Raw genomic sequence first — 14,618 nt, forward strand, 5'->3', positions numbered from 1 at the left:
CACTACCTATCATAATATATTGTTGAGTTAAAATATATGAAAAAAATTTCAGTCTCACTGTATGGCAGACAGCACCTGACAGCAATAACTTAAGTCTACCCTGAGAGTGACCCTGTATAGCCTAAGAAGAATGTGTGTTTGGAGTTCCGCGCTAAGGAACCCAGGAGTGGCCAACCCAGAGATCCATTCTTTATCAGTGAAGAATATCTGAACTCCCAGGCCAGCCTCTGGAATCCAGGCCATATCGGGGATGGAGGACTTTTGCTTTGTGTTAAATGAAGGTTGCCACATGGAGGTTGCTAGCGGGAGGGTGCTAAGTGCTACATAAACTACTTCCTGGTGGTTCTCTTGTCCAGCCCACTGCCACTGGACTGTCCTGTATGTAAGTTCCCTCAATAAGCCCTGTGTCTCATTCACTAGCTCCAGGTCTCTTCTTGGGCCTCTCTTCTTGGGCCTCTCAAACATGGTCCTATCCCTACTGAAGTCAATAGGGGTCTGGCACAACATTCATCCAGACGTGTAGTTGGAAAAGGGTGACCTTTGTGGTCCCCTGATAGAGTACCAGACTATACTCTGAGAACCGCTGTCATATATCAAAACAAGCAAACCTGACATTGGCTCTAAAAACAATCCCAAAAAGTATTTCTGAATGTTTACTATTAACAAGTTGTGATCTCTCAAGTTTCCTATACCTTTATAATGCATACTATGTTAACTTTTTGATACAGAATACATTGACCAGCTTAAAACTAGTTTTAAGAGTTTAATGGTGCCTTTGAAAGGTCTGATTCAAGCTTGATTTCAACAGTAGAAACTCAAATGTTTATGATTACTCATATGCATTCTAAAAATATATAGTTATTCATTAAATGTTTACTGTGTGTAATTCACTACTACAGGTAGGTGTATGCATATTTTTAAAAGAAACAATAACATTCTCTTTTACACATAAGGGATCTAAGGTTTAGAGAGATTGTAAAACTTATCCAAAGTCACTCAAGACAGTAACAAAATATTCACCTAGACCAATATTTTTCCCTAGTGTTCTTATACGTTTCTCAGAAGCCATGGGTAACAAGTTTAGGAAACTTGTCTCCTTCTTTAGAGATTTACAATGTAAATCTCACTGTTTATGAATTTACAGTGCTGTAAGTGACAGCTCTGAGAAATTCTAGAGTAAAATATATTGTTTAACTTCCTTATACCAGTTTCACAAACTATTAGACTAGGAGATCCTGTTTTTGTTTTGGCTAAAGTAGATTTATCTGAAACTATATCCATTTATGTGTGTACAGTTTTGAATTCTTAAACGTACTGATGTCTATATGTGGGTGTATTTACCTATTGTGATATAAGTACATAACACATATGACCACTTGTTTGGATTTATATCTTGTGATGGGTTCTGAGTACAGATGAATGTGTAGTGGTAGAGTCAGGTGTGGCAATAAGAGTTACTTATACACATGTTTTGTATTCTAAAGATGCTTCTTTTTGGTAAAATGAGTGTGTATAATTCCAGTTTCCTGCTATGTATCAATATACATATGTTTGTATCTAAACTAGTCTGCAGGGGTCTCCTTATCACCTTTGCTTCCAGGATAAATCTTTTTGTTCTTCCCTTACGGGTGAGATTGCCTATTTCCTCCTTTCCTGGTGAGTATGGGCTCTTTCTCCAGCCATTTTCTTTTCTCACCCAGAATCTAGTGTTGGGGATGAGAAACCGTCTTTGATGATTCTAAAACAAATTCAGTGAGCACCCCTCGCCCCCCACCCCCACCAAAATCAAAAACGATAATACTGTTTGTTGATGAACAGACAATGTGTAGGGAATTCCTAAATTTGTATAGTTTCCCTGTGAGAAATTAAGAAAGAAGGCAAAAAGGTGTTTCTACTCAGCAAATAGTATAATAAAAAAGCTAAAGTAGTAACTTTCTGCCGAACTGCTTGCAAGGATACTTTCATTCCTGATGTTACCAAAATGATGGTCTCTTTTTGTGATAATTCAGTGAGCTCTAATATAGTCATGTGTTGCGAAAGGATGGGGATATGTTCTGAGAAATGTGTCATTTAGGTAATTTTATCTTTAGACAAACATCAGTTTATTTATGTAAACCTATACTGTATAGCCTACTACACACCTAGGTTATATGGCATAGCTTATTGCTAGGTAGAATCTAGGCTACAAACCTGTACAGCATGTAATTGTACTGAATTATCTGGACAATACTGTAGGAAATTGTAACACGATGGTAAGTATCTGTGTATCTAAACATACAAAAGATACAGTAAAAAAGCTCACAGTATTTCTAAGTCATAGATGCAGTTAGTTGATTGAGACATCATTATGCAGTACCTGACTGCTTAAGATTTGGGTACTTGTCAGTATGTATGTTGTACTCCAGTTAGTAAGATATGTATATAACTATTACCTGATCAGGCAAAATAAGAAAACTAAGTCTTCCCTAAGCAAGATAAAGGATTGAACCATTAAGTTCCTACTGAATAGTTCTAAAGATAAGCCAATAAAAATTTAGTCATTTCAAATAAAACTTTCAGGATATCAAAAATCCTTTATCAATGACAAGTCAAGTTAACACATTCTGATAAATTTAGAGCTAACAGAACAAACCAGATTTGGGGGATTGAGGGAATAGGACAGGACAGGACACCTAAATCCCTAAGTCTAGACACCCTGTCAGTCAATGTTACAGAATATTTTCTTATCATCCGTACATGTACGTGTGTTTATATTCATGTATATTTGTTACCATATACATACACTGAGAAATACTATCAGATGTCTTTTTAAAACAAAATAATGAAAACATTTTAAAAGTGAGAGAACATATTTTCTTCGATCCTCCAGCATCAGCCTTCCGAGTAGCTGGGACTATAAGCATGTGCCACAACCCCTGGCTAACTTAGAAATCTTATGTGGAAATGGACTCTCCCTATGTTGCCTAGGCTGGTCTTGAACTCCTGGCTCAAATGATCCTTGAGTGATCCCAAAGTGCTAGGATTACAGATGTGAGCCACCGTGCCCACCCTAAGTGAACATATTTTCAGTAACATGTCATAATCATTGAGAGTTCTACAAACAAATATCACTTTGAGAAATGTATGTAATGGTAATGGCCTACCTAAGTTGATAATATTTTGAGCCCAGAAACTAGGATCACAGTGAAACTGGATGGTGTTGTTGGTCACTGGGGATGCATCACACCTTGCACGAAGGAGGTGCCGTAACCGGTATGTAATCTAGAAGAAAAAGGAGAGACAACTAAATATTAGGCAAATAATTTATTAAGTGCCCAGTAAATATACAAAAACAGTCTCTGGTATGTACATCAATACACAATAAACAATCATATATAGGTCACAAAATTGTGTTGTATGTTGGACATACAACACAATTTTCTTTCCAAAACAAGTTAAAAAGTTTTGAGGCATAATTCAGTTAGCTGTACTACTGAACCAATTTTGAAGTGACAGGTTAAAGTTAGTTTTTTGGATTACTAATAAAACTGTGCAGAATCACTAACTCAAATATTTGTAAAATAAAAATTATTAATGTATCTTAATGCTTTCATTTACTTTACTTACTCTCTTAGAAGGATTCAGAATTTAGACTAAGGGCTAATGAGTTACAGGGAATACAAATTTGTCTGTGTTCAGGAAAAGGAACTGGGCCTGTGAGTGAGGTGATTCTCCTTGTTCCTCATTACAGTTCTGTTCTCGCCATTGCCCTGAATACAACCAGCTTTGAATCTCATATCATCACACCACACCATCCTCTTTCCTCCACGCTGCAGTCATCAATGAGCATCTACTCATTCTCCCTCAGTCCTTGAAGATTTTAGTTCTTGGTTCACTATCACCATCTCCAACATTAGTCCTGTGGCAATTTTTGATGATTTCAATATCCAACCAAATGATTCACTTCCTCTAGTGCTCAAATACCAATAATCCCCCTAGGTCCTATAAGACTTTGCTTTTTCCATCCTTTCATCTCACTTTACCCTTGCCCTCTATCCCTCAATTCCTCATTATCCAGCCTCAATTCCAGGGTCAATAATCATAATTTCCTTACATATATATGTCACGTATATAACACACACGTCATATGACACACGTATGTCATACAGCATGTGTCACATGTCATGTAACATGTCAGTCACATGTCATATAACGTGTCACATAGTCATATATAACATCATAGATGTCACATATATATGACACATATATATGTCAACTCCCCTTTCACTCAATTATATATGTTCACTTCACTCTCCTCAGTGTTTCCCCTAGATAAAACAACTTACCCTGGTTAAATCCCACATGCTGCCTGAACATAATTGAACTGATCTCACTTCAAACACGTGACCATTTACTTCAGGTAGGCCATTAAGGCTGACTGGCTATCATATGACATTTCTCTAATCCATTCACTTCCCTACTTTCCTAAGTAACTATTTCCTAATTTCTTTTCTCTTTTTGAATCATCAGTATTTCCTCCCCCATTCTTAATCTTAGCTAATGTACTTAGCATTTCACTGAAAATCAGCAACAATCAAAGATCTTCCACAAACTTCCACCACTTTTCAGTCAATATCCCCTCCTGTTGCAACGGATGATGAAATGTCCATGTTTCTAGTTAAAGCCAGCCTTCCACTTGTGCAGTAGAGCACACCCCATCTTGCCTGCCCAGTAATTTTCATCCCTCTTCTGTAACACCAATTTTCCCATTTTACTGGATCACACCCATCAACATATAAATACGCTTTTAACTTTTTTCAGCTAAAAACAAAACTCTTTAACTCCTTTTCTCCTACCATCAACTACCCCATTTCTTTTACAGCAAAACTCTTCCAAAGACTCATCTAGGTTCACTGTCTCCTATTCTTTCCCATCCATTCTTTCCTGAAACCATTACGTTCACGCTTGTAGCAGCTTTTCACACAGGTGGTCGGTCTGCCTTCATGGAAATGCTTTTTTTCATTTGGTTTCCAGCACACTATAATCCCACTGTTTTTGAACTCCCCAGTAAGGATAGGGATTCCTCTGCTTCTTGGCAGTGCACGATCTCAGTCTCCATTGTTGGTGATTTCTTCTCTCCCACACCGCTATGTGCTGGAATGCTCAGGGCTGAGTTTTTTTACTTCTCTCTTCCTCTACATTCCTATGTAGTCATGCACCATATAGCAATGTTTCAGTCAACAATGAACCTCATGTACAACAGTGGTCCCATGAAATTATAATGAAGCTGAATAATTCCCATTGCCTAATGATGTTGGAGCTGTAGTAACATCACAGCACCAGGTATTACTCAAGTGCTTATGGTGATGCTGGTGTAAACAAACCTACAGTGCTGCCAGTTGTATAATGATAATAATAAACTACTATGTTATTGGTTTATGTATTTACTATATTACACTTTTTTTTCATTATTTTAGAGTGTACTCCTACTACTTACTAAAAAAAGTGACAGCCTCAGCCAAGTCCTTCAAGAGATAGTCTCAGAAAAAGCATTATTATAATAGGAGATGAGAACTGAATGCATGTTTATGCCCCTGAAGACTTTCCAGGGAGATAAAATGTGGAGGTGTAAGACAGTGATATTGATGATATGAACCTTGGGTAGGCCTAGGCTAATGTGTGTGTTTGCATCTTGGTTTTTAACAAAAAGTTTTAAAATAAACAAATAAATAAGTTTATGAATTAAAGATATAAGGAAGAATTTGTACAATGTGTTTGTGTTTTAAGCTAACTGTTATTACAAAACAGTCAAAACATTTAAAAAATTACAGTTTATAAAGTTAAAAAGTTACAGTAAGCTTTCCTTAAGCTAAAATTTATTATTGAAGAAAAAATATTTTCAAATAAATTTAATGTAGCCTAAAAGCATGGTGCTTATAAAGTCCCCAGTAGTGTACAGTAATGTCCTGCGCCTTCACAATCACTCACGTGCTCACCCAGAGCACTGTAAATTTCCAGTCCTGCAAGCTCCATTCATGGTAAATGCCCTATACCTATACAGGTGCACCTTTTTTTTTTTTTTTTGACTCTCACTCCGTCACCCAGGCTGGAGTGCAGTGGTATGATCTCAGCTCGGCTCACTGCAACCTCCATGGTGTATCATTTTTTAATCCTTTGTATTGTATTTTGACTGTACTTTCTCTATGTTTAGATATAAAAACATTTACTATTATGTACAACTGCCTACAGTATTCAGTACAATGATATGCTGTACAGATAGCAGCAACAGGGTAAACCATCTAGGTTTGTGTAAGTACATCCTATGATGTCACACGATGGCGAAATCACCATTTCTCAGAACGCATCCCTGTCATCAAGCAACACATGACTGTACTTTTTATCCTCAGGTGTACTCTTCCTATAACCCTCCCTTCTCCATCTCAATTATTGGTAATACTGTTTTTCTCTACAACTTAAAGTCCTCGGCTCCTTTCTTTTTCTTACACTCTATATTCAACCTGTCAGCAAATCCCATTGGCTCTACTTTTAAAACATATGTCTAGACCAGGCACGGTGGCTCACACCTGTAATCCCAACACTTTGGGAGGCTGAGGTGGGCAGATCACGAGGTCAGGAGTTCGAGACCAGCCTGGCCAACATGGTGAAACCTCATCTCTACTAAAAACACACAAAAAATTAGGCGTGGTGGCATGCACCTGTAATCACAGCTACTTGGGAGGCTGAGGCAGGAGAATCACTGGAACCTGGGAGGCACTCCAGCCTGGGTGACAGAGGGAGGCTCTGTCTCCAAAAACATAAATAAATAAATAACTTATTTTGGGACTATGTAGAATATTTAGCAAAGTATTTACCAGGCAGCAGTCAATACAATATACCATTCCCCCAAATTTCCCCCTTTAACTTTTTGCACCCTCTAATAATTCCCACCATAAATCATGCTCATAATGCTAACCATAAGGAATATTCTAAGAACTATGTTTTATCTGAAATTTAATAACTTTTATCTAAAATTTAATAACTTATTTTTTAAAAGTATTATTTTAATTGACCAATAAAAATTGAATATATTTCTGTGTACAGCATGTTTTGAAATAAATATACATTGTGGAATGGTTACATTGAGTTAATTAATCTATTACCTCATATACTTATTTTTTTGTAATGAGAACACTTAAAATCTACTCTCTTAGCAATTTTCAAGAATATAAACGCAGTGGTATTAACTCTAGTTCTCATGTCATATAATAGCTCTGGTGAACTTATTCCTCCCATCTAATTGAAATTTTGCAGCCTTTGACCAACATCCCTTCCAATACCCTGAATCCCTTCCAGCCCTTTGTAACCACCATTCTACTCTCTCTGAGTTTAATTTTTTTCCACATATAAGTGAGATCATGAAGTAAATATAATGTCCTCAAGGTTCATCTATGTTGTTGCAAATGACAGGATTTCCTTCTTTTATAAAGCTAAATAGTATTCCATTGGGTATATGTACCACATTTTCTTTATCCATTTATCTGTTGAACACTTAGGCTGATTCCATTTTTTGGTTATTGTGAGTGTTGCAATGAACCCAGTTACATACATCTATTCAAGATGTTGATTTCATTCCCTTTGAATATATACATACCCAAAAGTGAGACTGCTGGATCATGATACTTCTATATGTAAATTTTCAAGGAACTTCCATACTGTTTTCTATGGTTGTACTAATTTACATTCTCATCAACAGGATGCAATCGTTCCCCTTTCTCCATTTCCTTTCCAACACCTGTTACCTTTATCTTTTTGACAATAGCTATTTAATCATTTATTTTTAAATAATTTTGAAATCATAGAAACACTGCCAGAAAAGTAAAAGAACCCTACATCTGTTTCACCCAAATTCCCTGAGTGTTAAGTTATGACATTTGCTCCAGTGCCCACCCAACTGCTCCTACACATGCTAATTTTTTCCGAAACTTTTGAGAGCAAGCTACAGGCATGAGGTCCTGTCTTCCCTAAATACTGCAGTATGGATATCCTAAAACAAAGATCTTCTAACATAACCAAATCCCAGATTCCAAATTCATAAACCAACTGTTACAACACAGCCATCCAGTTTAAACACTTCATCCAAATGCCAAGTTTCAGCAGTCTTTTCCATGATGCTATCAAGGATACAAAATTGCTTAGCTGCCTCATTATTTAGTTGCTTAGTCTTTCCCTTTCGTTCATGTCCCTGATGTCTTTTAAAAATTTTATGCCTTACATTCTGTAGGATGACCTTGAACCTGGGTGGTATTTCCTCCTGATCAGACTTAGTTACAGTATTCTTGGCAAGAATACCATACAAATGATGATGTGCCAGGAAACATAGGATGTCAAATTGTCGTACCACTGGTGATATTAATCTTGATCCATAATTCTGCTACTCAATTTCTTAAACTTAAAGTTGAAGAGGTATTCTGAGATTTTACTAATACTCTGTTCCCCATCAATCCTCTGCCCAGCATATTTGCAGCCACTGATTACTCCTCTCAAATTACCTCTATGATAGTGACCAAATGTGCTTCTGTATACCCATTGTTTTATAACCGTCACTTTTAGTTTTGTTATCAACTTCTCCCCCAAATAATCTACTGTTTACTGATTTATGTTATTATGAACTCATGTATTCTTATTTAATTCAGTGTGTTATAATTTATTATAGTGACTTATTTTGATCCTCAAATTTGTTCTTGGTTTTCTCAGTGGGAGCCCTTTTACACTGAATCCTGTTCCCTTTGACATGTCCCCATTATTCTCTGAGCATTTCAGTAGTTTTCTGGTATAACAACACGTTCTGGGCACACCTTTTACTTTCCTCCCCTTTCTTTGGTATTTTGAAACCAAGATCTGGAAGGAAGTGGCCTCACTGCTATTGGGATGCAGCACACCAACATCGAATATATATATATGCATACAGATGGACATATACATCTATAACTATTTCTAGATCTCAGTCCAAGAATAAAAATAAAACTCTAAGTTCACACTTGTACTCTTAATTCCAATCCAACACATCTTTGGGCCCTTCCTAGCCTAACTTCTTTCTAAATACCTTCTCTGGAAACTTGGCTGCCATTACCTTCAATATATTTACTTACTTATTCAATCCATTTACTTATTTACTCAATGTAACCAAAATCCAAATGACACTGGCTAATTCTTCTTACCACTTCTGTATTCCTCCCTCACCACTTCACATCCGTGGCTGCCAGCTTCATGCCTGTTGTGGTTCCCCAACCCTCTCCAATATGCAGTGACCTCAGTCACCATGCTGATGCCTCCATGCCGGGAAGAGAAGGTGAGACAATAAGATTCTTTATAGTTTTTACGTGAATATATAGATACACACACACACACACACACACACACAGATTTTATGTATTATGTATATTGATAATGATGATATCTTGGGGATAGGGTCCAAATCTAAATATGAAATTCATTTATATTTCATATACTCAATACACATAGCCTGAAAGCAACTGTATACAATATTTCTAATAATTTTGTGCATGAATCCAAGTTGTGTTCAATTCTTATGTGTGTAATTTCCCACTTGTGGTGTCATGATGGTGCTCAAAAAGTTTTGAATTTTGGAGAACTTCAGATTTCAGTCGGGATGCTTAACCTGTATAAGAAACTCACACAACTCAATAGCAAAAACCCAAATAACGTGATTAAAAAATGAACAAAGAGTTTGAATTTACATTTTTCCAAAGAAGACATAAAAATGTCCAACAGGCATATGAAAAAATGCTTCACATCACTAATCAATAGGAAAATTCAAATCAAAACCACAATGAGCTATCACCTCATATCTGTTAGGATCCAGCTAATATCAAAAAGACAAGAAAGACAAGTGTTGGCCAGGGTGTGGAAAAAAGGGAACCCTTTGTACACTTTAGGTGGGAATGCAGATTGCTGCAACCACTATGGATAACAGTATGGAGGTTCTTCAAATAATTAAAAACAGAACTAGTATAGGTCCAGCTATCCCTCTGTCGGGTATATATATATATATATATATTTTTTTGAGACGGAGTCTCGCTCTGTCGCCCAGGCTGGAGTGCAGTGGCCGGATCTCAGCTCACTGCAAGCTCTGCCTCCCGGGTTTACGCCATTCTCCTGCCTCAGCCTCCCGAGTAGCTGGGACTACAGGCGCCTGCCACCTCGCCCGGCTAATTTTTTGTATTTTTTAGTAGAGACGGGGTTTCACCGTGTTAGCCAGGATGGTCTCGATCTCCTGACCTCGTGATCCGCCCGTCTCGGCCTCCCAAAGTGCTGGGATTACAGGCTTGAGCCACCGCGCCCGGCCCCTCTGTCGGGTATATTATGACAGGAAATGAAATAGGATCTTGTAGAGATATCTGCACTCCCATGTCACTGCAGCATTATTCACAATGGCCAAGATAGAAAAACAACCTGTATCCAATGATGCATGGATAAATAAATTGTGGTAGATATATATAATAGAATATTATTCAGCCTTTAAAAAGGAAAGAAATCCTGCTATTTGTGATAAGAAGGATGAACCTTGAGGACACTATGATAAGTGAAATAAGCCAGATCCAGAAAGAAAAATACTGTATAATCTCACTTATACATGGAATATTTTTAGAAAGTTGAAGACAAAGTGGTATGGTGATTACTAGGGGCTAGGTGGGTAGGAAATGTAGAGAAGTCAAAGGGTACAAATTTCCAGGTAGGTAGAATGAATAAGCATTGAGATTTAATGTACAGAGTAAGAACTACAGTTAGTAACATTGTAATGCCGGCCAGATGTGGTGGCTCACACTTGGAGTTCAAGACCAGCTGGGGTGACAGAGCAAGACCTTGTCTCTCAAAAAAAAAAAAATCTGGGCTATGGTGGCATGCACCTGTAGTCCCAGCTACTTGGGGCACTGAGGCAAAAGGCTCGCTTGAGCCTGCAAGTTTGAGGCTGCAATGAGCTATCATCATGTCACTGCACTCTATCCTGGGTGATAGAGGGAGACCTTGTCTCAAAAAAAAAAAAAAAAAAAAAAAAACCCAAAAAAACCCAAAAGAACAAACCAAAAAAACCTCCTTAATAACACTGTAATGTATATCAAAAATTTGTTATAGATTTTAGGTGTTCTTATCATACACACAGATACAAGGTAACTAGGATAATGAATATTAATCTAATAAATATTAGATTTTAACAAATGAATATTCAATTGTTTGATTGAAACAATAATTTCAATATGCATATATGTCAGAATATCACGTTGTATACATTAAATATATAATAAAATATAAATTTTTAAAAACAGCAAGCCAAGCTTGAGGTTTCAGGGCTGCTAGGCATTTCATTTTCATTTTTTAAGCATATAAAATCCATCATTTAAAGGATAACCTAAGTAAACATGGCTATATTTACAAAGCAGAACTCTGGAGAATAGAGTTACACAATATAATGATTTTCACATTTTCTGAAGTTAGAAAATCTTCTAAATGTTTAAAAACAATCACAAACCTCAGCTCTGCACGCATTATAGGCAAATTGTTATCTATAGCTGCTACTAGAAATGCATCAATGCTCACTTGGGTTCCACAGTGTTTTAAAATTTAGTTAACCAAGATAATGGTAATACTAGTACTATATGATTCACTGTTCCTATTTTCCTCTATGTATCATACAGATGACTATCTCTTTCATTCCTATTTCAACAGATCATTGTGTAAATTAATTTATCCCATCTCCTGTTTTTATTTTCTCCATAATACAATCAAAAATCAGAACAGAATGAAAAACACATTTTTAGATTGATAAGGAAATTGAAGGAATGCTTATCTGATTGCGTGAATAATGTATCTTACACATACATACTCATGATGGATTAAATTGAAAAACATAATTCTCTATTCCCTCTATCCCTTTTCTATTTGACTTTCAGAAAAATATAAGTAACAGAATACGGAAGGTACATAGTATATAGATGTTTCCCATTAAAACTAATGAAAAAATAAAAATCAGGATAGAAACTATAGCACTGATAATTATGAAAGGAAAACAAATCCTAACAATTAAATATAATTCATTATTAAGAAAAGTTATAGAACTCTGATGTCACTCAATATTCGAAGTTATTTCATAAAGTTTATCCAGAATCACATTTCCTTATTTTAAAATTGTACAGAAAATTTCTGGACTTCCATTTTTTGGAATAGGTGACAGAAAACTTGATTTGGAGGTAGTAATACAAGTATACCTCACTTTACTGAGCTTTGCTTTACTGCACTTCGTAAGTACTGTAAATTTTACAAATTTAAGGTTTGCGACACCACATTGAGAAAATCAGCAGCATTTTTCCAACAGCACATGCTCATGTGTCTCTGTCACATTTTGGTAATTCTTAACAATAATCTGTTACAGTGATCTGTGGTCTTTAATGTTAATATTGTGACTGTTTTGGGACATCACAAACTACTTCCACGTAAGAGCAAACATAAATAGTATATTCTGTTTGTACCACCATTTAGCCATTCTTTCTTCCTCTCCTCAGGCCTCCCTAGTTTCAGACGCAACAATTTAATAACCCTGCAATAGTCTCTAAGTGTTCAAGTGAAAGGAAGAGTTGCATGACTCTCACTAATCGAAAGTTAGAAATGAGTAAGCTTACTGAAGAAGGCAGGTCCAAAGCTGAGACAGGCTGAAAGCTAGGCCTCTTGCACCAGTTAGCCAAGTTGTGAATGTAAAGGAAAAGTTCTTGAAGGAAATTGAAAGTGTTACTCCAGTGAACACATGAATGATGAGAATGCCAAGCAGACTTGTTGCTGACAGGAAGAAAGTTTTGTGGTCTTGATAGAAGATCAAACCAGCTATGACATTCCCTTAACCCAAGATCTAACTCAGAGAAAGGTCCTAAAACTCTCTTTAATTCAATGAAGGCTGTGAGAGGTGAGGTAGCTGAGAGGTGAGAGGTGAGGAAGCTGCAAAAGAAAGTTTTAAGGTGGCAAAGGTTGGTCCATGAGATTTATGGAAAGAAACCATCCATTCTGCAGTATCCACAATATAAAAGTACAAGGTGAAGCACCAAGTGCTAATGTAGAAGCTTCAGCAAATTAATCAATAAGATCTAGCTAAGATCATTGACGAAGGTGGCTACTCTAAATAACACATTTCAATGTAGATGACACAGACTTCTATTGGAAGATGATGCCATCTAGAAATTTCATACAATGCACGGCTTCAAATCCTCAAAGGACAGACTGACTCGTTAGGGACTAATGCAGCTGGTGACTTGAAGTTGAAGCCAATGGTCACTGACCACTCCAAATAACCTAGAGCCCTTAAGAATTATGCTAAATCTATACTGCTTTTGTGTTCTATAAGTGAAAATAAAGGCAGGATGACCGCACACCTACTTGCAATATATTTTAGTTATTATTTTAAGCCCACTTTTGAGACACACTGCTCAGAAAATAAAGGATTTTAAAATATTACTGCTCATTGACAAATACAACCGGTCACCTAAGAGCTCTCATTATATAAGGAGATTAAGGTTGTTTTTATGCCCGCTAACACAACATCCATTCTGCAGCCCATGAATCAAGAAGTAATTCTGATTCTCATGTCTTTTTTTTTCCATTTGGTTCCGATAGGGTCTCACCCTGCGGCGCAGGGTGGTCTTGAACTCCAAGCCTCAAGTAAGCCTCCTGCCTCAGCCTCTCAGTGTTGGTATTATAGGTGCATGGCCTCAAGTATTATTTAAGAAATAATTATTAAGAAATACATTATGTGGCTGGTGCAGTGGTTCATGCTGTAATCCCAGCACTTTGGGAGGCCGAGGCAGGCGGGTCACTTGAGGTCAGGAGTTCAAGACCAGTCTGGAAAACATAGGCAAACCCCGTCTCTTACAAAAAAAATAGAAAAATTAGCTGGGCATGGTGGCATGCCTAGAGTCCCAGCTACTGGGAGGCTGAGGCAGGAGAATTGCTTGAACCTGGGAGCTAGAGGTTGCAGTGAGCTGAGATCACGCCACTGCACTCCAGTCTAGGCGACAGAGTGAGACTCCATCTCAAAAAAACAAAAGAAAAGAAAAGAAATACATTACATAAGGCTAGTATAATAGCCACCATACACAGTGATTCCTCTGATGGATCTGGGCAAAGTAAATTAAAAACCTTCTAGAAAGGACTTATTATTCTAGATGCCATTAAGAACCTTAGTGGTTCATGGGAGGAGATAAATATGCCAATATTAACAGGAGTTAGGAATAAGTTGATTCCAACCTTTAGGGATGAACTGGAGGAATTCAAGACTGCAGTGAAGAAGGAACTACAGATGTCATAGAAACAGCAAAAGAACTGGAATTAGAAGTAGAGCCTGAAGATGTGACTGAATTGCTGCAATCCTATGATCCAACTTGAATGGATGAACAGTTGCTTCTTATGGATGAGCACAGAAAAGTGGTTTCTTGAGATAGAAATTACTCCTGGTGAAGATGCTGTGATCATTGTTGAGATGACAACAAAGAATTTAGGATATTCCATAAACTTAGGTGATACTGTAGCTACAAGCTTTGAGAGGACTGACTCCAATTCTGAAAGAAGTTCTATTGTAG

At 37.0% G+C, this 14,618-nt stretch overlaps 1 protein-coding gene across 2 annotated transcripts in view; it reads right to left on the reverse strand.

Annotated features, from left to right (window-relative positions):
• Positions 1-14,618, reverse strand: part of TRIM24 (tripartite motif containing 24) — a 123,390-nt gene that overhangs the window by 33,510 nt on the left and 75,262 nt on the right. For both annotated transcript variants that reach the window (XM_003896656.3, XM_003896655.4), the window contains exon 8: positions 3,144-3,261. In XM_003896656.3, the coding sequence (XP_003896705.1) occupies positions 3,144-3,261 (118 nt within the window). The remainder of the gene's footprint in view (positions 1-3,143; positions 3,262-14,618) is intronic.

The sequence above is a fragment of the Papio anubis genome, chromosome 4 (genome assembly GCF_008728515.1).
Source record: "Papio anubis isolate 15944 chromosome 4, Panubis1.0, whole genome shotgun sequence".
Taxonomy (NCBI): Eukaryota; Metazoa; Chordata; class Mammalia; order Primates; family Cercopithecidae; genus Papio; species Papio anubis.